The following is a 25,263-nucleotide window of genomic DNA, read 5'->3' on the forward strand; positions in this document are numbered from 1 at the left end:
TAACCAAGCTCCAAGATTACTCACTAATCTCTGACAGTTGATCAGTTGTCTATTGACGGTCTGTGAGCACAAGCTCTAGAATTTTTTCAATGTTTTTGTCAATTCAGGCAGCTGATGGACATCCAGAACAAAGTTAGAACAAAGTTTGTCATGGATCGACATGTCGCCATTTTTGAATTGAATGTACCACTTGTACACTTGAGTTCTCCCCATAGTGTCATATTGGTAAGCTGTTTTCAACATTAATACACTTTCAGTATCATTTTTACTGAGTAGAAGACAAAATTTCACACAGCTGCACATTGTTTGCTTAAATTTGCCATCATAAAAAACAAAACAAGAACAAAACAGTGCTAGCAAAAACAATCACTGCAGATGAACAGTACAAGCCAGGTTGGCAACACAAGTGGCACTGAACTGGCAAGGGGTTGCACTATACACGCCTAGCAGCAGAAATGCGTACCACACAAACTCTGCCTACAGCAATGTTTATCCTCCCTGGGCTAGAGTGCCACAATTCTGTGTGTGTGTGTGGGGTGGGGGGGGGGGGGGGGGAATCCCAGATTTCCCATTTAAAAACACACACTTTTCCCACTTGAAGATACACTTCTTCCAAGATGAAAAATACTTTTCCTCAAAACTGTAAAAATATCACTCCTTTGAATGGTAAAGGTTTTATGCGTGGAACTACAGAGAACAAAAAAACTCTGCATTAAAAAAAAAGGTTTTGGAAAGATCTGTGATGTGCATCAACATATTTTTGTATTCATATTACAAAAGTATAGATTCAAATTCCACCACACAGCACATTACATTCTGAAGCACTGAAATCTACATTGAAATGCACTTTTGTAACACAATCATAGCTTATCTCACTTGATCTCACCAGCCAGTGACAGCAGATATTCACAGCATAGGACATGTGATGTAGTCAGCCTATAGCAATGTCACTGTTACATAGTGTGAACACACACTGTACACAAAAAGACTGAAGAGGGAATGAACAACTCTTTAGTGGCGCAATCATTTTACTGTTTCAGGAAACCCTTCCCATTATACCATGCTCCACACCTGCTGATGAACTTAATGTGTACTTCAAATTGTCAGTCTTATGGTGACATGTACAGATTGACTTTAAAATCCAATGTGCATGTACAAATTTAAAATGATACATCTGATCAATGTTTCACTAAACAGTTGTTGGAAGTGGGAAAATGGTAGTCAGTGAATCCACACAATGTATCACAGTGCCATCAAACTTTTGTAAAATCACAGCAACCAGAGATGAATTGATGCACAAAGTTTTCCCAAATATCATACAGAAACTACAAGTCACCAGTGGCCCGGTGAACATGCTGTAATATGAGCTAAAAACACCTGTCAGTAGTATCAGTTACACCATTCAAAACAAAATTCAAGATGAAGCTGTAAATTATCTGTCTGAATACTTGAACTCACTTGATTTGCTGAGCCTGCTGCTGAACGCGTTGGTAGTAAATACTGGTGTGCCTCTCATTATTCTCATAAATATCAACCTACCATGGCTTTGCAACAGTACCAGACTTTCAGTAAAAAGGATGATGAACAATATCACCGAAGCTACAGTATTAAAAGGAAATGATGTACTGTTACCACACATCCCAGTGATTCCAACATATATTCCAATAGAGTTCAAACACTGGCAGTTTCCGGTGCGGCTAACATTTGCAATAACCATCAATATGCCACAGAGAGAATCCCTGCCAGTGTGTGGACTAAATTTGGAAAATCCAGGCTTCTCACATGGACAGCTGTATGTTCCTTGCTCACACTTTGGGAAACCGTCTGACTTGTTCTTGTACCTACCAGACAGAAAAACCAAAAATATTGTGTGTCCAAAAGCACTTCCATAAACAGGGTTATAAAACCACTTTTTTAATCCCATGGCGCTGCAATACATGCCAAGTAAAGCTAGTTAATAATATAAAATTTTTGTGACTTATGGATCTCTGTCCGTTAAACATTTAGTCATGCTTCAAGATCTTGTAAGCTGGGCTTCCATTCTGACTTTCATTTAGTTACTCAACCAGGTAATAGTTTTCTGTTGTAGCAAAAGAACATAAGCATTCATTTATAATGTACAACTACCAGAGTTTAATATTAATCTTCATAAGTGTTCCACGATACTTCTCATTATCTTAGTTGCTACAAGTCACATAATTTTAAAACAGAAAACTTCAGAATTTTTGCTTCAAATTAAATGTCTAGCAAAGCAAATTATTTTAATTGGATAGATTTAAAAAAAAATACTCATCCAGCGACTGCAGAACACACACATAAAAGACGGTTGTAATTAGGCAAGCATTCAGAGCCAGTGGCTCCTTCTTCAGGCAGAAGGGTTGAAGGGGAACAAATAGGGGCAAAGGAAAAGGAGGACTGTAGAGGTGTAGGAAAAGGGGTAGATTTCACCCATAACTGCAGGTCAGGGGAGACTTCCCTTCTCATCCCACGTGATAATTTCCTGAAATCTATCCCTTTTCCTAGACCTCTCAAGTCCTTTTCCTCCTTCACCCTTCTTCCTTCCGCTTCAACCCTTCTGCCTGAAGAAACAGCCACTAGCTCCGAAAGCTTGCCTAATTACAACCCTATTTTATGTGTGTGTTCTGTCGCAGCTTGATGAGCAGATTTTTTAATCTATCCAATTAAATTATTTTGTCAAAAATTGATTGTTTTTATAGTAAAACAAATTGTTATATAGTCAAATCAGCTGGCACAGTGGCGAATTCTGTATCTTCGTTGTCTTTTTTTCCAGATGCAATTAATGAAGTCAATTAGAGAAAGTATAAAAGAAAAGAAATTCCCATTGTTTGTGAAGAACTTCTTCAAGACACTATATCCATCTGGGACTTACCCAAAATGGATAACAGATGCTCTTTCAGCTGTTAACATAGAGCTTGACTGAAATGTGCTGATTTAATGTCGACATTCTCAGGATTAACGGATATTAAAAAAAGAAAAGAGAGAGAGAAATTTCATCTCAAAATGTGAGAGATAGGTACAGTCATTGATTAATTTATGACTCAGTAAATACATATTTTACTATGAAACCCTGCCCACTTTGTGTATTTTATTATTATTGCTCACTAGACTCAAGCGTGTAATATTCAAGGTATAAACATCTCAGCAAACAGAATTAACCTTGTGACTGGAGCAAACAGCTCCAGCTGCCTTGTGCTGGGGCTCTCCATTTGCATTTGACTGCTGTAAAATTTTTGAAATTGAGACTTGTTTTTCACTTAGGTGCAGTGTACTTTAGTGCTTTTGCTATCGTAGCACTACTAACAGATTCTCACCCAACTATGTTTCTGGGATTTGAACCACTTCATTGGCAGGTTACCATCTGACTCATTACACAATCTTTTGCTGTAAACCAAAAAGGTGATGTTTCAAAAATGCATGTCCTTCAGCAAATAATCAGGTTTAGTGTTGTTTATGAGTTGGTGTGTCTCCAGAATGAGTTTCCACTATGCAGTGGAGTGTACACTGATTTGAAACTTTCTGGTAGGTTAAAACTGTTTGCCAGACCGAGACTCAAAACTGGGATGTTTGCCTTTCATAGGAAAGTGCTTTACTGACTGAACTGTCCAAGCCCAACCCCTCTAAAGGTTCGTTGTCCAAGGTGCAAATGGTGCTGCCCTGCTCCTGCATGCGCAATTTGAGTTTGGGCTGCAACGCGCGGCTGCAGTGGACGCCGCCGCAGCACTGTACCAGTGCTGCGACAGAAGCCGTGCAACTGAGCTGTTGTCACATGATGTCTACTCAATGAGTCACTCACAGAAAGTAATAATCTGTGAGTTTGTCTCCCAGCATCAATGTCTTAAAATTCAAAGTAACATATGTACAAGACCACTTTGTTCCAGCACCATCACAGTTGGAAAACTGCCGTTTCGTAAAAAAATTCCTTTGTACATACCAAAAGATTTTTTCAATGGGGACTGGGAAATAAATAGGAGACAGTTTGTAGACAAATGCATACAGTAGTACTTACACCATTCTGCTGATATATTCTATAGAGATTTGAAATGAAAATAGTAGAGATGGGTAAGATTCTCCTGTTGCTAAAAACCTGAAAGAAAAGACAATTAAGCTATACTATTATTTAAACTAGTTGTCACTTGACAGGCAACGGGCTGCAGGGCTCCCGCCACCAATAAACCAATGGCAGCCGGCGCTGTCAGCTGCCACTGTGTTGCCACTTCGCTCTGCTGAACAGACTAAGGGATTGTGCCAGCCAGTCCTCAGCGAGCCGTTGTAGATGTGCGGGTGAGAAATTTGAGTGACTTGTTGCTTCGCGTGTTTGCGATGTCTGATGAAAGCAGTTGCAAGAGAGGGAGGCCGAGGCTGCACACTCCTCGGAGACCTCCAAAAAGTGGCGGACATGGCGTCGTTATACGCAGTCAGGCGTGTGAATACATGTGTTCCTTAAGGGAGTATTTTGAGAGAGAGAGAGAGAGAGAGAGAGGGATGCAGGAGGGCCTCTCGTTCCTTTGGATAAGGTCGTGGAACAAACTGCAGCTGCTCTGCAAGTTAGCGAACGACCAGTAATAAGAATCTGCAAGGAGAAATTCATGAAAGAAGGCTCAAGTGAATCATCTAAATTGGAGATACCTGGGAAAAAGAGGCGACTAGAGAAGAGGGTCACAAAACTTGACTCTTTTCAGGAAGATGCCATTCGTCGTCAGATATAACACTCAAAAAACTACATGCTACCCTCATAGTGGCTGACCTGTTTCAGGGTAGTAAATCGTCTTTGTTATGAGTCCTGAAAATGTTAAGATTCCGCTATAATTCCATCTCTGGCAGAAACTTACTAATGGAATGCCAAGATATTGCAGCCTGGCGATGCCGTTTTCTTAGAGAATTAGTGGGGACAAATTTTGATGATATTGTTTGGCTTGATGAAACGTGAATGAATGCAGGACACAGTTTAAAAAAAGGCTGGACAGAAGGTATCATCAGCGGTAGTATGGCAACTCTGATTGTCAGAGGAAAAGGATAATTGTAGCACATGCCGGAAATTCAAAAGGTTTCATTCGAAATTGTCTGCTGCTATTCAGTTCAAATAAGACCTCCAACTACCATGAAGAGATGAACCACAATACTTTTGTGACATGGTTTGAAGACTGTGTGCTCCAGAACTTAACAAAAAACTCTTATCATTGTTACGGATAACGCTCCTTACCACTCAGTAATACAAGATAAAGCACCCACAAAGGCAACGAGAAAAAATGACATTGTTAGCTGGTTACAAAAACATAAGGTACAGTTCGACAGTAATTTGACTAGGGCAGAATTATTAGAACTTGTATCTCAACACAAGCCAAAGAACCCGATTTACATTCTGGATGAAGTAGCTAAAAAATACGGGCGTAAAGTGCTCAGATTGCCTCCTAACCATTGCCATTTCAACGCAGTAGAGCTGATTCGGGCTCAGGTTAAACGGCATATTGCTGCAGAAAATAATAAATTCACATTAACCGAATTGGAATGCCTTTTGAAAGAGGCAGTTGAAATTGTGACATCGGAAGACTGGCAGAAGGTGGTGCATCACGTGAAAGGAGTGATACAGGACGCAGGGAACAATGAAGGTATCTTACAACAAAGTGTCGAAGACTTGATTATATCGGTCAATACGAGCAGTGACAAGGATAGTTCCACTGACTCTGACTTAAGCGGTGTTTCGCATTGTCTGATTAGTGTGTAGTGTGTTTACTGTCATTAAATATTGTGTTTGTGAATTTATTTCAATTAATTATTATTTCTTGTTGTGAGACTAAGATATACTGTTTGGCCAGCTCTCGTCATCTCCTTACGGTAAGTTAGACTGAATTTTAATTCTACTTCATTTTGTATATACACCAAGATGTTATTCAATGTGTGTAATAGTTTTCGAGATTTGCAATCTAAAGAAGAAAACTTTTCCAGATGTGAAAATTTCTCACACTTCAATAGTTAATGTAACAATGGCCCTAATTAAAATTAAGAAAAGATATTTGATATGCTTATAGATACCATTGAGACCAATACTGTACGTAAATTTCAAAATATTTACATAATATTTATAGGAGATAGAGATTTTAAACGTCATACTTGTTTTGAGTTCAGTACTGATAGGGTTGCTTAAAAACACTGTTTTCAGAAATTTATATACAGGAAAAGTAACGCACTACGAAAACTTTTAAGGAGAAACATTAGGGACTCATGTCGTTGAAATAGAAGAGAGAGAATACTTGAACAGGATCAAATGTCTCTGTGAAACCAAAGAAATGGGTTCCTTATTATCAGTAGGTTTTCCTGGGGACAGTTCAACACAGAAAAGTCACGTGGAGTGGCCACACAGTTTGAGGTGCCACGTCCCGGATTGTGTGGCCCCTCCCACCCGAAGTTCAAGCCCTCTCTCAGCCACGGGTGTGGGTGTAAGTCTAGGGACCAATGACCTCAGCAGTTTGGTCCCTTGTAAGTACATAGACCTGTTTATTTCTACAATGATTTACATCATTTTACAGCTTGAACATTTAGCTATTTTTCGACATAATCACCATTTCTGTCGATGCATTTTTGTAGATGCTGTGGCAGTTTTTATATGCCCTTGTCATACCAGCTCGCCGCCATGCTGTTCAGATAATTATGAACCTCTTCTTCCACCTCATAGTTGGAGCTGAATCGCTGGGATGACAATTAATGCTGACAGGTACTGTGAGACTGTGAAAAAACTCAAACGGGCAATTCAGAACCGGAGAAGAGGAATGTTGAACAAGGGCACACACATTCTCAATGACAACACTCGCCCACACATCGCTCGGCAAACCATTGCTCTCCTGCAACAGTTTCAGTGGAACATAATCACACCCCCATCCTGTAGTCCTGACTTGGCACCCAGTGGCTATCACCTGTTCCCTAGGTTAAAAGAACATTTGGCCAGTAAGCGATTCAGCTCCGATGACGAGGTGAAAGAAGAGGTTCGTAACTTTCTGAGCAGCATGGTGCTGAGCTGGTATGACATGGGCATACAAAAACTGCCACAGCGTCTACAAAAATGCATCGAAAGAAATGGTGATTATGTCAAAAAATAGCTAAATGTTCCAGCTGTAAACTGATGTAAACTATTGTAGAAATAAACAGGTCTATGTACTTATAAAAAAAATAGGAGACCTTACTTTTGGGATTACCCTCGTAACAGAATTTCAGTCAATGTTTTACATGATGTTATTAGTCATTTTAATTACAGGTTTTTCACTGCTGTACCCTAATGCCTTCGAAGATGAAATGTTTCACTGTTTTGTAAGCTGAATCAAAAAGAAGTCCTGTTTCTGTGACTGAAATGTCTCCCACCCCCTCGAAAACTGCTACTCCTGCAGCTATGAAATTTTTAGTGCTGTTTTATTACAGGGTAGAAATACATACAAATACTAACTACTCATTTTGTCGCCTTTCAAGCAAATTGTTTCACCAATAATTTTGGTGGCAGAATTTAGCAGTTTCATTCCATGGTAATTTCTGACTGGCAACAGTCTCACCTATTTTGACAGCAGATCTATTACAAACGAGATACGGAGAAAACAAACGCATAGTTAGTAGTCTTCTAAGTGTTACCAACCAGCAGTTATTGTGGAATGAAACTGACCAATTTTGTCACTGAATTTACTGGGGAAAAATAATCTTGTTTCAGAGGTAACCAAATCAATAGGAATTTTTCCCCATGTTGTATTCTTCTTTAGCAATTACGCTATGGTGTAATGAAGCAGCATTGAAAATTTCATAGCATTAGAACTCTTTAGAGAAGGAAAACATTTCAGTTGGGGGGGGGGGGGGGGAAAGAAAAAAAAGAAACAGGACTTTTTAAGCTCTGTATACAAAATGTAAAAATGTTAATTCTCTAAAATTATCAGAACTAGAGACTAGAGCAGGGATTTTTTTTACCTATAAACTGATAATTCAGATCTCTAATAACTTCACGTGAAATAGTGATTGAAATGTTGTTACAGGACACATGTGGATTCAGTGAAATTTAGATGTTTGTCTAAACTTTCTGCAAGCACTGCATTGACATATTCGGCAAACTAAAATTGGAAATATTTTGTCGCATTTCTGTCTCCAATATTTGACTCTTTCAGTCAGAAGATAAGTAAAGTTCTGAGAGAAGGTCGGGAGTCTTGCTTGGATTGCTCAATCGGTTGCAATCTTACCCGCGAAAGGCATAGGTTCCAGGTTAGAGTTCCAGTGCAGCACAAAGTTTCAATCTGTTTGTGTCTGTTCGGTAAAAATATAAACTGTCTGAAGTTTGGAATAAGAAATGATGATGATGATGATAAAAATTAACTAATTGGAAGTATTCATCCCATCTTAGGGAGTGAAATGGCAATGCAGCACCTGGGGTAAGGCTGCCATATCTTGTTCACAGCAACTAGAAGAGTTATGTAACATTAGAGTACCTACATCTTGAAGAAAGTCATGTCATGGAATGAATACATGCAACCTTAGAATTGTTTCTGTAGTTATTTCCAGTTATCATGGAATGCTACAAATAGTTGGTAATTACGTTGGAGTCAAGTGTATGGACAGACAACAGAACAGTTTTAAAGGTCATTCATGTGTCTGTCAAACCAGGCCTAGAGGGACCAAACAGTGTAAATTGTGATATTGTAATCTGGGAAATATCTCTGCACTAAAAATCTTTTGGTCATCTAAAAGTTTAATAAAACTTGACCTCAATTCTTCTTCAGGCTTGAATAATAGGACCAACAGAACACGGTGAAACTGGCATAACTATCGCAGGCTGTGATTAATGCATAGGAGAAAGTCGGTTGATGCATAAGTTTATCTGGTGGTTGTCATAAGAATGGTTCATTACTCTATATTTAATGCTGTGTTGCAGTAGAAAGACACTGGATTCATATTCAATAAGAGTGGAGTTCTTTAAATGACCATTTCTTTCCTTCACCTAATATCTTCAGAATTCTTTCCACTTCTTTTCCCACCATTGGTGGTTCATTCCGCGTCTTGGTGCCATTTGCATTGTAGTAAGACACACTGCTATGAACGAAAATTTAGAGTGCCACATGGCTGTGCTTATTTAGTTTGTCCAGCTGTCGAACTTTGAGATCCTGGTTGGTTTTGACACTTCATCTTGTTTGTGTTGGTGACCTTAAAAATACATAATCAAGCAGAATTGTGCAGATATGTACCAGGTCTGCAGCTACATATTACAGTTTGCTATAACATTTCATGGTATTGGATATCTTTATGTATTTGATCATAAAATCCATTTGGTATGGCAACCAAGTATGCTTTCCACTGCAAGTGAGGGCAAGAACTCTCAATGCTTTATTAAAAAATTTTAATTTCTTCTCATATGAAAATCAACAAACTTATAAATGGAAAGAGGAATCATTAAAATTCCCACATATTGATATCTGAGAAGAAAATCTTCTCTGCTTAGGCAGCTGATCGGATGTGGAACAAAATAAGCACTATTTATGCAAGCATACACAGTGATTAATCTGCTGTGTAATACCATATACTTAAAATATATGCTTATACTAAGTTTTCTGAACAGGTATGATTGTGTTTTACCAATCATAGCATGATAATGCCAGTAACGGTGTGGTACCCCAATATTTCACACTGAAACCACTTTTGTAGAAGAAAGTCTTTTGCACAAGGCTAGCAAGAACAATACTGTGATGACTACAGAACAATATAAAATGGTTTTAGTGGACGACGAATCACAAGTCAAGAATGTGTCTTGTCAATCAGATTTCATTAGAAAGAGTAAGAAAAATTACTTCTGCCTCATTTTCCAGGTACCTCAACTAACAGTATTAAATATATTCATTTTCAATTGATGTTTCAGGAAATTCAAGCAGTTGTATTATGCACTAATGCTAGAATCAAAATACCACACGCTATCCACCAAATACATTGGTACTGGCACAATTCTACATCTTTGTATTTAGGGCAGTGGCAGAATGAGACTGGGTGGTGTTGAAAACATCCTTACTTCAGTACAGCAGGTGGCAAAGTTATGCCAACAGTTCCCTATACATCTTCTCAGCTAGTGCATGTTTCTCAGAGTAAATGTCATCCTTTTGCCTTCCTGGGCCAAAAGATTGGAAGGTTTTCTCTACAATAGTTGATATGATGAGGACTTTGGAGTATACCCAAGAGCATTATTCTGGGGCACCTAGTGTGATGAGTGGCTCAACAGCCTAGTGCAACTCTTTCAGTTAGATTGCCATTTCAGCCAACTTGCATGTCACTAACTTACCTTAGTGATCTGGGAAAGGGGCTTACAGTTTAACATGAAATCCGAACCACTTGTCGTTCTTGGCAAATCTTCACATAGTTGAGAGGTGAATGGTAGGTTGAAGGTGGACTAAATATTCCACTGTCCAACTAGGATTCATTCCCATGACTGAGGTAGTAATGATTGTCAGTCATTACATTGTAAAGCCATTCCTATTTAACAGGTATTGTGTTGCTAGGGAAGTGAAGTTAGTAGCTGGGAACATACTTGTTGCACTGCTGAAGTGGAGTTGACATCTGTAAATCAAAAAAATAACTTGTATTTTGACAAGAGACTCTTACCTATTGAAGCTCTGAGGCAAATGACCATAGTGCATTAAGGCACATGTGTGTGTGTAAACATCCTAGAATTACTAATATTTCCTGAAATGCAAATTTATATCAGTGTGTGTCTGTCTATCCTAGGTTTCTGTGAAAGATAAATGGTACTTATAACACCCACAAATGAAATATGCATGTGTTTAGTAACGCTATGAATATCCCTTCTGAGAGGGGGCAGGTGTATTTGAGATAAATGGCCACTCATATGTCTCGTCAAAGTTTTTGCTCGAGAGCCAATACTGAGAATGCGGGATGGCACCTCGGGCCACATATCACTCTTATTGTTAATTGGTAACCTACATAAATTACTTTGTTGTGAGCTGCCAACAAAGTAGCTATAGCAAGGTTGCTGCAAGTTGTCCACTGGGCCTCGTGTGCTGATCATTAAAAAGTTGTCATCATACGAAATACTTTGTATTGACTGTTCTCTCTTTGAATGCTGCCAACCTCTGTGACCTCCATCACTTGTGAAACTATAGTTGCATGGTGAATTGTCATTGGTTTTACTATGTATGCAGATGACTGATTAATGATACTATTTGTACTTACATTTAAATGCAAGTTTTCTTCTACTCACTGAGTTGTATTACAACAGTCTCATTAATTTGATGCTCATTTCTACAAATGTACCTAAATACTGCATCTGAAAATTACTAAAGTACATTCACAAATCCTTGTCAAAATTTATACTGTAGCAGCTGATCAGTATGAGTCGCATGCAGTGGCCTCACTACTTGCACTTATGGCTCTGACCTAAGAGGCCAACTTTACTTACTCCTCCGCCAAATTCGCAAATGTTAATTAAAATTAAGCACATCATAATATATTGGTGTCTGTATAAGCATTTTTGTTTGTCGCTGATAAGCAAAACTATAAACATTGGTTGACATTTGGTTATAACTATTAGTTGCTAAATACCTATGCTATAAATAAGCCTGAGAACCATGGGTCATAGAGATACTTGTTTCGTGTCACAGATAAAGACTGCTGATCTATGGCCTTGCGTCCGGAAAACTTGAAGGGCTTCTTAGAATGTGGTTAATATGGAGAAATAGTTGTAGTTACAGCACATTTCATAATTCAAGCAGGGAGCACCTCACTGACAACCTGGTTTCCCACTACAGCAACTTGTACTCAGTTCTTCAATGTTTTTTTAGATTTCTGTAACACAATTAACTAGTGACAGAGTTTCCATAATCTTACAATTTTGAATTTATTGTAGATACAAATACTGTATTCCAACAAATGTTCTGCTCTATGTGATTACATTGGATAGAGTAACATTACTTCACAGCAAAATATTTCTATTTGTTGCCAGATTTCACATACTCTTGAGGCATGTGGATTGCAGGACAAATTATCCTAAAGGCAATGCCAAAATTAAACTACTTCCAGTAATCAGTTGGTATTTTGACACAGTTAATCCTAATATTCAGGTATACCAGGAGAAGAACCTGTCACATAGTTTTCAAGGTACTGAAGATTTCTTAACCTTACCACACCAAATTTTGTCAAGCATTCATTTTAAGAATTGCTCTAGTTTCTGGAGAAAATTGTTTCCTAAGCTTTACAAATGTGCATTATCAAATAACCACAACAAATACTGTCTCTGTGCTCAAACAATGTAAAGTCATGACTAGTCTGGTGCCCACACTACTTATTCAACCTGTGTACTATTACAAACGCAAATCATTTGTAGAGCCTGAATTTTAATGACTTGGCCCATATTTAAATGATCTAAAACTTAGGAAAGTATGACTTTATAAAAGTTTATTTAAAAATATACTTGATCTTTATATCCCATCACTTCTGGACAAATTCAGAGTATACTATTTAGTTTTTGAAATGTCTGCATGTGTTTGGAGAGAAAGAAGAAAAAAGTTGTAAACACATCCTGTCAATCTTCAGTTGCTACTGGATCAGAAGATGCATTTTCAGGTCTTCCATTTTCAAAGATCTACAGTTGTCACAGAAGTGTATTTGAAGGCAGCGAGGTCACTGCAGGCTAACATTTGTTCATTGTCTTCCAATATTGTGGCCATTCCCTGAAAGATTGCCACTAATTTTGCACATTGTAGGTTACCCAGGATTCCACTAGAACACTTTGTTAGCCACGTGACCACTAGCTCAACCCAATTGAGGGCAGCAGCACACAAATGAGAACCAACAGCTTCCAGTTGTGTGATGGCTTTTGATATCACTGAAAAGTTGTCTTCCAGACAAAGTATCTATTTACAGACCTCTTTCACAGTTTTGATAACACATGATTCATCACTATCAGGCTCACAAATAACTGTCTTTATTTTGGTGTAGTTAGTACAGTAATACTCAGCAGCATTAAGCCAAGAACCCCTTTGTGTAAGAACAGGCTGAGGGGGCAGTGGCAGTGGCAGTGGAAGTGCTTGCTCCTTGAATTTGTGTACCCATAGTGGAGCTTTCACCTACAGTTTTTGTAACAGGAAGTTAATTTGTCCACATAAGGGCAATTTGATCATACCTCTTATGCAACTCTGTGAAACCAGATGTAAGGCAAGTGGTGTACACCATGACACAATCATCTCACCCACCTCCTTGAAAAATGATTGTATGACTGAAGAGGGACTGTCTGCTCATAAGACTTTGTCTACTGTTGTTTTCAATTCTTCTCATAGCACAGCTGCCGTCTTTAGCAGTACTACAGTGTTGCTACACATTAAAATGCTTTTCTGCACTAACTTCACATCACATGGTTTGCAAAATACTTTCGGCATGTTGAACCAGACCGAGTTTGGACTCAAACTGAGTAGTATGACCACATGAGGGCCTTGTTGGCTCTGAGACCATTTTGTCAACTCTGCACAATGTCTTACACAAGCAAACTGATTAGTGTGTTATGTGCTTTATCTACTATAGTCCGTAATAAATGAACTCCCTTTGTAGTAATTGGTGTGTTTATTTTTGACAATATCACCTGAAACAGTTTCATGTTTCTTTTCTTGTGCCATTAAAGGTACAGTAAATACATGCATTTTTGGCAGAATATGGCCAGAATATGGCTTTTTACTAAAAACACGCGTAAATATGACTTCATATGCACAATAAAAATATTTTTTTCTATGCTAAAATACCTGGATTCGTTCATAAATTATTGTAAAATTAACACCGAAAGTTTAGGAGAAAAAATTAGATTTGTTATTAAAATCTGGGACCTAATCATGAGTATCCTGCTATTTGGACAGTAATTCCTCTCTTGCAGAGCACCCTTGATCCTGCTTTGAATGCTTGTAGTGTCACACACTGCAGATGAAACTCATACTGCACATAGGTCCAGATGTAAGATATCAATATTACACATCAACACCTTGTCTTTAAGATATTTGTAGCTTCCCATAACTTCTGCCCTTTATTCTTCCATTCTGGGAATTATTCGTCTCAGAATCGCTTTCAAATGTACATTTAGGGTGTTTTATATTAACTATAAAGGGGAAAGAATTGGTTACAAAAATTATTCAGCTTTGCCAGAGTGATAAAGAGTGAGAAAATGCTTTTTAAACACGATAGCACTTTCTGCTTGGCAGTCACTGTATGTTTCATGTTTAGCATACATTGTTTCAACTAATTTATGAAAATAGATACAACTAACTTTTATTGCCAATGTCTACGAACATGCTACACATACACATTTGAATATACTTATGCAAATGGGGTATTTATTTTCAAAATTAGCCAAGTCTACAAATCGTGAAGTGTTCAGCTCAAAACCAGACACAAATAAATCCAAACTGGATGCCAATTTCATCATTTTTCACAACTGAAAGTGTCCTCCACAGAAGTAGAATATTTTTTATAACAAACTATAGGACTTGACAAGACCAGTTATTGCATTTGTGTTGCAAACAGCTGGCAGTTTTGGTGTTGTTTGACCATGTAAACTTGCATCTGTCTCCCACAGTACACGTGTATGGGGAAAATCCTACACTGCAATCATAGGTTTCAAAGGAAACATTGGAGATAAAATTGTTGTGTGTTAACATCATCAGATTATGTGAAGAAATTTATGCTTCACACTTAAAATACCAGTGCTCACACTCTTGCTTGTCCTCTATAACTAAGTGACACACAATCCAATCAACAAGGCCCAAAAGTGAAATTGTAACATACAATGTGACTGATATATGAGATAAACATGGTGTACTGAGATGCTTTTCATGGAATACTTGTAACAAAGTACAAAGGTCTTTGTGTGCTTTGTTGGATTAAAAAGTACGGCCCTGCCAAATTTGAAAGTACACATGGAGATCAACTCAGTCATATGCACAAAAACTGAAGAGTGCAAACATTAGACAGACAGAAGTTAAAAGGAAATTATCAGTGTTAGTCTCAACAAATGTATCTGTGAATACAACTGCCATGAGGCCATCACCAGTCACAGCAGAATCACACATCTGACATGGTGTGGCTGATGCCAACCATAGCAGAGCTCACACCTAACACTATGTGCCTGGCCTGGCAGTAAAACATCAGTCACTAAGCATGCAGCAGTCAATATGTTAATACTTACATATTTACAACATTTTGAATATTTAATATGCTTCAGTTAATATGGGATCACAGATAAAGGAATGCTACTTCTGAATGGTGTTAAACCCAAATGTCCATATTGGCTTTGAATGTCAGGAAAGGGATGTACACTCAAAATGCGTTTAGCTTACCACTGACATAGAAAAGGAGAATAGTACTGTGAAAAAAGACAAATCTGATTATACAGAAAAGGAGTCACAAACTCCAGTATGTGTCAGACTGTTTGGGTTTGGGTAAGTATAGCTCATGATGCACATCAGCCATTATCCCCCCTCCAAACAGGCAGGAGTATGCCTCGTGCTGTTGAAGTAGATACTTGTTACACAATATGTAACTTATGCAACAAATTTAATAATTTTTAATGTGTTTTTTTTATTTATTCACTTGGGGTTCAAGCTACCTCTTTACAAAGTTTCAACAAAATCAATTCAAGAGTTTAGCTGTGAAAATTTGATGGACAGAGCTACTTTCACATTTAATAATATTTGTTTGGATTAAACTTGTTTAGAATTGTATAAGCATTATGTAAAACATACTAACCAATAGAAGCATTTTCACAAATATTATAAAGTTCAAACATCAAAGAGTAAACAGCTTTTTTCTAACTGTAAATATGTTTCCCTAATTCGTGTAATAAGATTCAAATCAATAAATATTTTGTACTACTTTCTATACTAGCATAGGCTCTTCCTCGGCAATTTTGCTATCTCAATATTAAATTTCATCAAAATTGGTTAAATAGTTTAGTTATGAAACGGTAACAGAGTTAATTTTGCATTTATAAGTATGCATTTGACAAATTTCTGCGGGAAAGGATTTACAGGATCAGGCCCAGCAGTTGGAACAAAACACAGATAACACCCATCTGCAAGAGGGGTAGTACACTGTGGCAGTTAACTTTCACACCGCAGAAAACCTCCATCCTGCAAACCCTGTTTTCACTATCGAAGGAAAAAATGTGTCGAAGGTCAGTCATACAAAATTTCTAGGCATTCATGCCCAGGCAGATCTGACGTGGGAGGTGCACCTAAACAATTTAAATAAGAGGCTGAATTCACTAGCATATGCTGTTGGGATCCTCACTCAGAATACAAGCTGCTCATAGTGCTGACTATGTACCATTGTGGTATACTGTCACCTTTTATGTACTGAATTATTCTTTGAGGGAATTCTACAAAAACATTTAAAATACAGAAAAAGATATGACTCCGTAGGCTTTCCCGGCGTAATAAGTCTTGAAAGTCTTTTCGGGTTTGCTGCCAGATCCTAAAATCAACTTGACTCGATATTTCGACGATCCAACTGTTCGCCATCTTCAGGAAATGCTGTTTCTGCTGATGAGTCCCGCTGAGAACTGACGCAAGATTGCAATTCGACGTCCTATATAGGCCACCGTTCAGTACCCGGCGCATGTGCCGCCCATCACGGTTTCTGACCTCCCTGTTTTGGAAGTCAGAAACCGTGATGGGCGGCGCATGCGCCGGGTACTGAACGGTGGCCTATATAGGGCGCCGAATTGCAATCTTGCGTCAGTTCTCAGCGGGACTCATCAGCAGAAACAGCATTTCCTGAAGATGGCGAACCGTTGGATCGCCGAAATATCGAGTCAAGTTGATTTTAGGACCCGGCAGCAAACCCGAAAAGACTTTCCAGAAAAAGATTATCAAGGTAATAAAAAAAGCTAAATGCAAACATTCCTGTACACCCGTTATTTAAAACTCTCAAAATATTTCCACTGCCTTACTTATATATATATCTAAAAACAATGATGATGTGACTTACCAAACGTGAGTGCTGGCAGGTCAATAGACACACAAAATTCAAGCTTTCGCAACAAATGGTTGCTTCACCAGGAAAGAGGGAAGGAGAGGGAAAGACGAAAGGATGTGGGTTTTAAGGGAGAGGGTAAGGAGTCATTCCAATCCCGGGAGCGGAAAGACTTACCTTAGGGGGAAAAAAGGACAGGTACACACATATCCATCCGCACATACACCGACACAAGCAGACATTTGTAAAGGCAAAGAGTTTGGGCAGAGATGTCAGTCGAGGCAGAAGTACAGAGGCAAAGATGTTGTTGAAAGACAGGTGAGGTATGAGCGGCGAAAATTGAAATTAGCGGAGATTGAGGCCTGGCGGATAACGAGAAGAGAGGATATACTGAAGGGCAAGTTCCCATCTCCGGAGTTCTGACAGGTTGGTGTTAGTGGGAAGTATCCAGATAACCTGGATGGTGTAACACTGTGCAAAGATGTGCTGGCCGTGCACCAAGGCATGTTTAGCCACAGGGTGATCCTCATTACCAACAAACACTGTCTGCCTGTGTCCATTCATGCGAATGGGCAGTTTGCTGCTGGTCATTCCCACATAGAAAGCTTCACAGTGTAGGCAGGTCAGTTGGTAAATCACGTGGGTGCTTTCACACGTGGCTCTGCCTTTGATCGTGTACACCTTCCGGGTTCCAGGACTGGAGTAGGTGGTGGTGGGAGGGTGCATGGAACAGGTTTTACACCGGGGGCGGTTACAAGGGTAGGAGCCAGATTGTAGGGAAGGTGGTTTGGGGATTTCATAGGGATGAACTAAGAGGTTACGAAGGTTAGGTGGACGGCAGAAAGACACTCTTCGTGGAGTGGGGAGGATTTCATGAAGGATGGATCTCATTTCAGGGCAGGATTTGAGGAAGTCGTATCCCTGCTGGAGAGCCACATTCAGAATCTGATCCAGTCCAGGAAAGTATCCTGTCACAAGTGGGGCACTTTTGGGGTTCTTCTGTGGGAGGTTCTGGGTTTGAGGAGATGAGGAAGTGGCTCTGGTTATTTGCTTCTGTACCAGGTCGGGAGGGTAGTTGCTGGGATGCGAAAGCTGTTTTCAGGTTGTTGGTGTAATGGTTCAGGGATTCCGGACTGGAGCAGATTCATTTGCCACGAAGACCTAGGCTGTAGGGAAGGGACCGTTTGATGTGGAATGGGTGGCAGCTGTCATAATGGAGGTACTGTTGCTTGTTGGTGGGTTTGATGTGGACAGACATGTGAAGCTGGCCATTGGACAGGTGGAGGTCAACGTCAAGGAAAGTGGCATGGGATTTGGAGTAGGACCAGGTGAATCTGATGGAACCAAAGGAGTTGGGGTTAGAGAGGAAATCTGGAGTTGTTCTTCACTGTGAGTCCAGATCATGAAGATGTCATCAATAAATCTGTACCAAACTTTGGGTTGGCAGGCCTGGGTAACCAAAAACACTTCCTCTAAGCGACCCATGAATAGGTTGGCGTACAAGGGGGCCATCCTGGTACCCATGGCTGTTCCCTTTAATTGTTGGTATGTCTGGCCTTCGAAAGTGAAGAAGTTGTGGGTCAGGGTGAAGCTGGCTAAGGTAATGAGGAAAGAGGTTTTAGGTAGGGTGGCAGGTGATCGGCGTGAAAGGGAGTGCTCCATCGCAGCGAGGTCCTGGAAGTGCGGAATATTCGTGTATAAGGAAGTGGCATCAATGATTACAAGGATGGTTTCCGGGGGTAACAGACTGGGTAAGGATTCCAGGCGTTTGAGAAAGTGGTTGGTGTCTTTGATGAAGGATGGGAGACTGCATGTAATGGGTTGAAGGTGTTGATATACGTAGGCAGAGATACGTTCTGCGGGGGCTTGGTAACCAGCTACAATGGGACGGCCGGGATGATTGGGTTTGTGAATTTTAGGAAGAAGGTAGAAGGTAGGGGTGCGGGGTGTTGGTGGGGTCAGGAGGTTGATGGAGTCAGGTGAAAGGTTTTGTAGGGGGCCTAAGGTTCTGAGGATTCCTTGAAGCTCCGCCTGGACATCAGGAATGGGATTACCTTGGCAAACTTTGTATGTAGTGTTGTCTGAAAGCTGACGCAGTCCCTCAGCCACATACTCCCAACGATCAAGTACCACGGTTGTGGAACCCCTGTCCACCGGAAGAATGACGATGGATCAGTCAGCCTTCAGATCACGGATAGCCTGGTTTCAGCAGTGGTGATGTTGGGAGTAGGATTAAGGATTTTTAAGAAGGATTGAGAGGCAAGGCTGGAAGTCAGAAATTCCTGGAAAGTTTGGAGAGGGTGATTTTGAGGACGAGGAGGTGGGTCCCACTGTGACGGAGGACGGAACTGTTCCAGGCAGGGTTCAATTTGGATAGTGTCTTGGGGAGTTGGATCATTAGGAGTAGGATTAGGATCATTTTTCTTCATGGCAAAGTGATATTTCCAGCAGAGAGTACGGGTGTAGGACAGTAAATCTTTGACAAGGGCTGTTTGGTTGAATCTGGGAGTGGGGCTGAAGGTGAGGCCTTTGGATAGGACAGAGGTTTCGAATTGGGGGAGAGGTTTGGAGGAAAGGTTAACTACTGAATTAGCGTGTTGTGGTTCCAGATTGTGTTGATTGGAATTTTGAGGTTTTGGGGGGAGTGGAGCTGGAAGTGGGAGATTGAGTAGATGGGAGAGACTGGGTCTGTGTGCAATGAGAGGAGGTTGAGGTTTGCTGGAAAGGTTGTGAAGGGTGAGTGAGTTGCCTTTCCAGAGGTGGGAAACCAGCAGACTGCATAGTTTTTTGAGGTGGAGGGTGGCATGCTGTTCTAATTTGCGGTTGGCCTGTAGGAGGATGGTCTGAACAGCCGGTGTGGATGTGGGAGAGGAAAGATTGAGGACTTTTATTAAGGATAGGAGTTGACGGTTGTGTTCACTGGCTGAGTGGCAACATTCCACGCGGGAAAAATATATTTAAAAACAAAGATGATGTGACTTACCATACGAAAGCGCTGGCAGGTCGATAGAAACACAGACACATACATACACACAAAATTCAAGCTTTCGCAACAAACTGTTGCCTCATCAGGAAAGAGGGAAGGAGAGGGAAAGACGAAAGGATATGGGTTTTAAGGGAGAGGGTAAGAAGTCATTCCAATCCCGGGAGCGGAAAGACTTACCTTCGGGGGAAAAAAGGATGGGTATACACTCGCACACACACACATATCCATACACAAGCAGACATATACAGAGGCAAAGAGTTTGGGCAGAGATCTAACATGAAGTTGAAATGAAAATGAAAATAACTGGAGATCTGTTGTGAAAAAAGGCGAAAAAGTGTTGGATAAAGCTGGGCTATGTTGATCCTGTGAAGCTATGTTATATAACAATTTGCTTTCTTATCTGAAATGCATATCAACATTAAATGCATTTAAAATAAAGTTAAAACAGGTCTTGCTTGACCACAGCTTCTATTCTTTGTCTGAATTTATGGGACATTGTAAAAAGTAAACCATATTTAAAAAATTGTACTAACTGTCAATTCATAATACAGTTTACATTGTGCTTATCATGTCATATCACATGTGGAAGCAATGTAGTACACCAACCTACATTATTATGTATTTTGATTATGTCATCAGTGTAGTCAAAATGACTACTGTATTGTAAATAAACTAGGTTTAACACTGTCCTACATCACATGTACAAACAATATAGTAAAATGATTCTTGGACAAATAAATAAATAAATAAATAGAAGTGATCCACAAAACTACCATCCAATACCTTTGACGTTGATTAGTTGCAGAATCTTAGAACATAGTCCGAGTTCTAACATATGAGGTATCTTTAACAGTACTGATTCCGAAAACTTCAATCATGTGAAACCCAACTTGCAGTTTTCTCACAACATACTGAAAACTTTGGATAAAGGCAGTCATGGTAGATACAGTGTTTCTTGTTTTGTGAAAAGCGTTTGACTAGTACAGACTTATGCTTATTGTCAAAAGTATGATCATGGGGGTTATTGATTGAAATTTGTGACTAGACTGAGGACTTTTTGGTAGGGAGGACGCAACATGTTATCTTGGATGGAGAGTCATCGTCAGATGTACAAGTAACGTCAGGGAAGTGTGTTGGGACTCTTGCTGTTCACGTTGTACATTAATGACCTTGCACACAATATTAATAGTAAAATCAGACTTTTTGCAGATGATGCAGTTATCTATAATGAAGTGCTCTCTGAAAGAAGCTGCTTAAATATTTAATCAGATTCTGATAAGATTTGAAAGTAGAGCAAAGATTGGCAACTTGCTTTAAATGTTCAGAAATGTAAAGTTGTGCACTTTCCAAAATGAAAAAACATGGTGTCCTAAGACTATAATATCAATGACTCACGTTTGGGCTCTACCAACTTGTAGAAATATCTCAGTAATACTTTGAAGGGATATGAAATGGAATGATCATATAGGCTCAGTTGTGAGTAGATGGTACATTTCAGTTTATTGTAGAATACTGGGGAAGTGCAATTGGTCTACAAAAAAGATTGCTTGCAAATCACTCTTGCAGCCCATTCTAGAATACTGCTCAACAGTGTGGGACTCGTATAAAATAGTGTAGTGCCTCCAGAATTTCAATTCTAGAGACACTCATATTTCCACCATCTCGAACACGCATTATTTTAAAGATGAGTGTGTGAAAATGGAACTGTGTCTACTGCGCCATGATTACGTGTGCAGGACTGGCGTGTATTGGTAGGGCAGGTAGTCGCAGTGCTCACCTCAGAAGTTACACACCCAGTACAAGCAGCAAACGCGCCGTACTGCGTGACAGTGCTACGTCAGTCATTATTGAGAACAGTTGAATTTTGTTAAAGAAAAGAAGACACTTACTAATTCACTTACTTTCGTGAGGTCCGGATGGTGGACTTGCTAGAGCTTTCTAGATTGTATTTGTTATAAAGTATGTAAGAGTATCTGTTTGACCACTAATTGTTGGGTTTACAAAAAATGAATCATTTATGTGGTGTCTTGTTTGTGGGAGTGAAAATATAGTGATTGGTTTTAACTGCTCCCTCTAGTCACCATAAACTGCCAGAATAGGACTAAAACCGCCTATCTATTGCTCACATGGGCCTCTGACAGAAGTTTGTAGAGTATGGATGTAGATCTAGATCATATTTGCTGGCAAAGCTAGGCTTCCATATTAGGAACACATTACCATCAGTTAAATCTTTACAGCTGTACATGGCACTTCCAAGATTACTATGCCTAGATATTTAGTGCCAGCAGAGAGCAAATCAATGTACACAAATGAAAAATGAAATGACTGTTCCCTATGACGACTTGCAAAGGGTAATTTAAATAATACTATTAACTGGTGCTGCCCAACAGTTTTTGGACAAGTAGAGGAGTTGAAGAGAATGGTTAGCATTCAATTGGCTAAGTATTGTGACATTTTCTCCAATCATAAAACTAAGTTTGTAGGGCAGGACTGGAATGTACGGTATGTTACAGAAAAGTGTTAAGGAACCCAGGTAGTCATTTCCCTAAAATATTTCAACAGCATGAAGGTATGGAAAATGATGTTTGAATTAGGTACATAAAAATTATGTAGGTGTGGAGAAAAATTATGAGGAAAGGAGTGGCACTGTAAATCCTACAGCACTACAGAATGGTGTATTTCAGTCTGGATATGTGGAAGGAATTTTTGAATAGGTTCATGAACCAAACTACGTGCATATGAACAGTTCCAATAGACGGTGAATGTTTAGAAACTATATCATTTTGGATGTGTCACAGTGGACTTTCCTGTCTCTGATACTTTTCATTTATTGCTAATACTGTATCAAAAAGTGGAATTTGATAAATGCTGTAACTGAAAATATTAGAGACTGTTTGAGGCATAATCCTTCACCATGTAAAGTCGCATAGAAAATTTTACTAGCAAGTTTGAGAAATGAACAAGTCCAGTCATGTGATTTATTAATATTACTTATCACTTATATGCTCTCATTTTTACTTGTTGTTAATATAACTGTAACGATTTAAATGACCAGTTAACACTAAATTAACTATGTTCTCCACGAACCTGATGAACTATTGCACAAGTGTTCAATATAACTGCCTTCTGAAGATACAAACACAGTGAAGCATGCAGTTTTAGGTTCTGTAGGCTCTTCAAATTCTGCTTTGGGTCAATAATGGTGACCAATATTACCACATGGATGAGAACTGACATCTGTTTCCTCATGGTTTTTACCTGCCAGGTCCCTGTTTTTGGCTATTATGTCATTGCAGACGGTTTGCAAATTGTGAGTGTTGATGGCTCTAAGGAAAGTGGCTTGCTCAGCTTTATTCACAACTATTATATAAGTCTATTACAACATATTGTTTTATTGGTTTTTATTGGTTCCAGTAAATTTGGAAGTTTCATTTACTGCAACAGTGGGAGGATCCTCAGCTGAGGTCATAAGCACCTATTTCATAACCTTAGAACACCAATAGTAATAGAAGTTAAAAGTGACTATGTGTTAACACACACATGTATTACAAGAAATTAAGTTATTTACAAATTATGACTTTATATAAAGAAAAAACCTTGTATTAATACCAAACATCCTGATTTTTATCACCTTTACATACAATATTACTTACATTTAACTTTTTAACTATCGTAGACAAAGAAATAAAAACTCTTTGACAAAAATCAATGTTCAAGCATCAGTTTTCATGATGCTCACATAATTTTAGTTTCAATATATTACTTATTAGTTTCCTGATTTCTGATATTCTACTGGAACCAACAAACAATTTTTCATGATCATCTTCATTCAACTGGCATACATTCAAGGCAATACACAGCCTGATGATCACATCTGCTGCATTGTTTACATGTTCTGCAATGGCAAGCCCTGCTACATAAAGAAAACTGGCCAACTCCTCGATGAGTAAGTTTAACAGGCTGCATGAGTTATTCTGGAAGTGCAATGAGTAGTCTGCCTTTCAGTCTGATAGCTCTGAGTTTGTTTTGCTATGATATTCGACGCTCAATAGAAGGTCTTGCAAGTGCAAATCCAACTTCTTGTAGGTAGTGATAGCAGACGACTTTCAGTTTAAAGCTGTTCATCTGGTATACCACAAGACCATTTATGCCCGCCATGTTGACAACACTGTAAAACAATGTGAGAGGCCATCGGCAACTGTTTCGAGTAACACTGTATTGCATACACATTTTATCAAAAATATCGACACTTAGCTTTGTTTATAAAATGTGATGATTTCTGGTTTTCTAACTTCGCCACTAGCAGCATCGATTTTGTCATCATTGTGAAGTGTATACAACAAGAAAAATATTTTATTTCGCTTTGGCACGTAACTGACTAGCGTGCAATTATGTTGAAACCCGAAAATGGATTCATTTACTTCTCGGTTTTGTGTTGGTTTCAACAATTCAGGTACTTCTAGTTTATTCTTTCTCAGTGGTCCTATGGCCATAATCTTGTGAATCAACAGTTCTTTGAGCGTAGGCACGCTAGTAAACCATTTGTCCACAGTGATATTGCATCCCAGGCCATATAATGGACTTGGAATTTGATAGACGATATCACGCACTTTATCTGATTCTCTCTATGGTTGCATGCCTATGTAAATCTCAAAGTTATTGGCATGTGGACACTTGATGTTGACCACCATAATGATCTTTATACCCAACTTTGCTGGTTTGTTTCGCATGTACGTCATGAAACCTCAACGTTCCTTGAAAGCGACTAACTGCTCATCAAGTCATAAGATTTTTGCTTGGAGTATAATATTTCTTACAGTTCTGAAGCATTACGTCAGGGCCCACAGACTTCAATTAAAATTTATTTACACATTTTGCGCCACAGGAGTTGGCACACCCTAGTGAGAACTGGGATTCATACATGAGGAATACACGAAACAATGGCATTGTAGCACGTCAATTGTTGAAAATAAACGACCGTTTTACTTGCTGGACTACACATGTAGCCCACATGTGCACTCGAGTGTTAAGTCCGATCAATGGGAGGAAAGAAAGCAAAAAAATGACGATTTGCCCTTGGAGGAAGATCCACAAAATAAGCTTTAGAGACAATCAACAGCCTGTACATTATTCGCTAAAATGACCGATACCTCAAATGTCAAACATACATTAGAATGTAAGTGATTAAAAAAAGGGCATTAGGTTAGCAAATGGTGAACCGTCAAAGGTTGATGACAATGAGCACATTGTGGTGGGGGATCACCAAGTAAAAAATGGCGATGGCT

The 25,263-nt window shown here is 39.2% G+C and overlaps 1 protein-coding gene across 1 annotated transcript in view; it reads left to right on the plus strand.

Moving 5' to 3' along the window:
* The window catches only part of LOC124615462 (queuine tRNA-ribosyltransferase catalytic subunit), a 61,763-nt gene extending 58,677 nt beyond the window's left edge, over positions 1 to 3,086 (plus strand). Inside the window, exon 8 of the mRNA XM_047143369.1 lies at positions 2,792 to 3,086. Within this exon, the coding sequence (XP_046999325.1) occupies positions 2,792 to 2,941 (150 nt within the window). The 3' untranslated portion in view covers positions 2,942 to 3,086. The remainder of the gene's footprint in view (positions 1 to 2,791) is intronic.
* The last annotated feature ends 22,177 nt before the right edge of the window (positions 3,087 to 25,263 follow it).

This window comes from Schistocerca americana, chromosome 5, assembly GCF_021461395.2.
Source record: "Schistocerca americana isolate TAMUIC-IGC-003095 chromosome 5, iqSchAmer2.1, whole genome shotgun sequence".
Classification (NCBI taxonomy): Eukaryota; Metazoa; Arthropoda; class Insecta; order Orthoptera; family Acrididae; genus Schistocerca; species Schistocerca americana.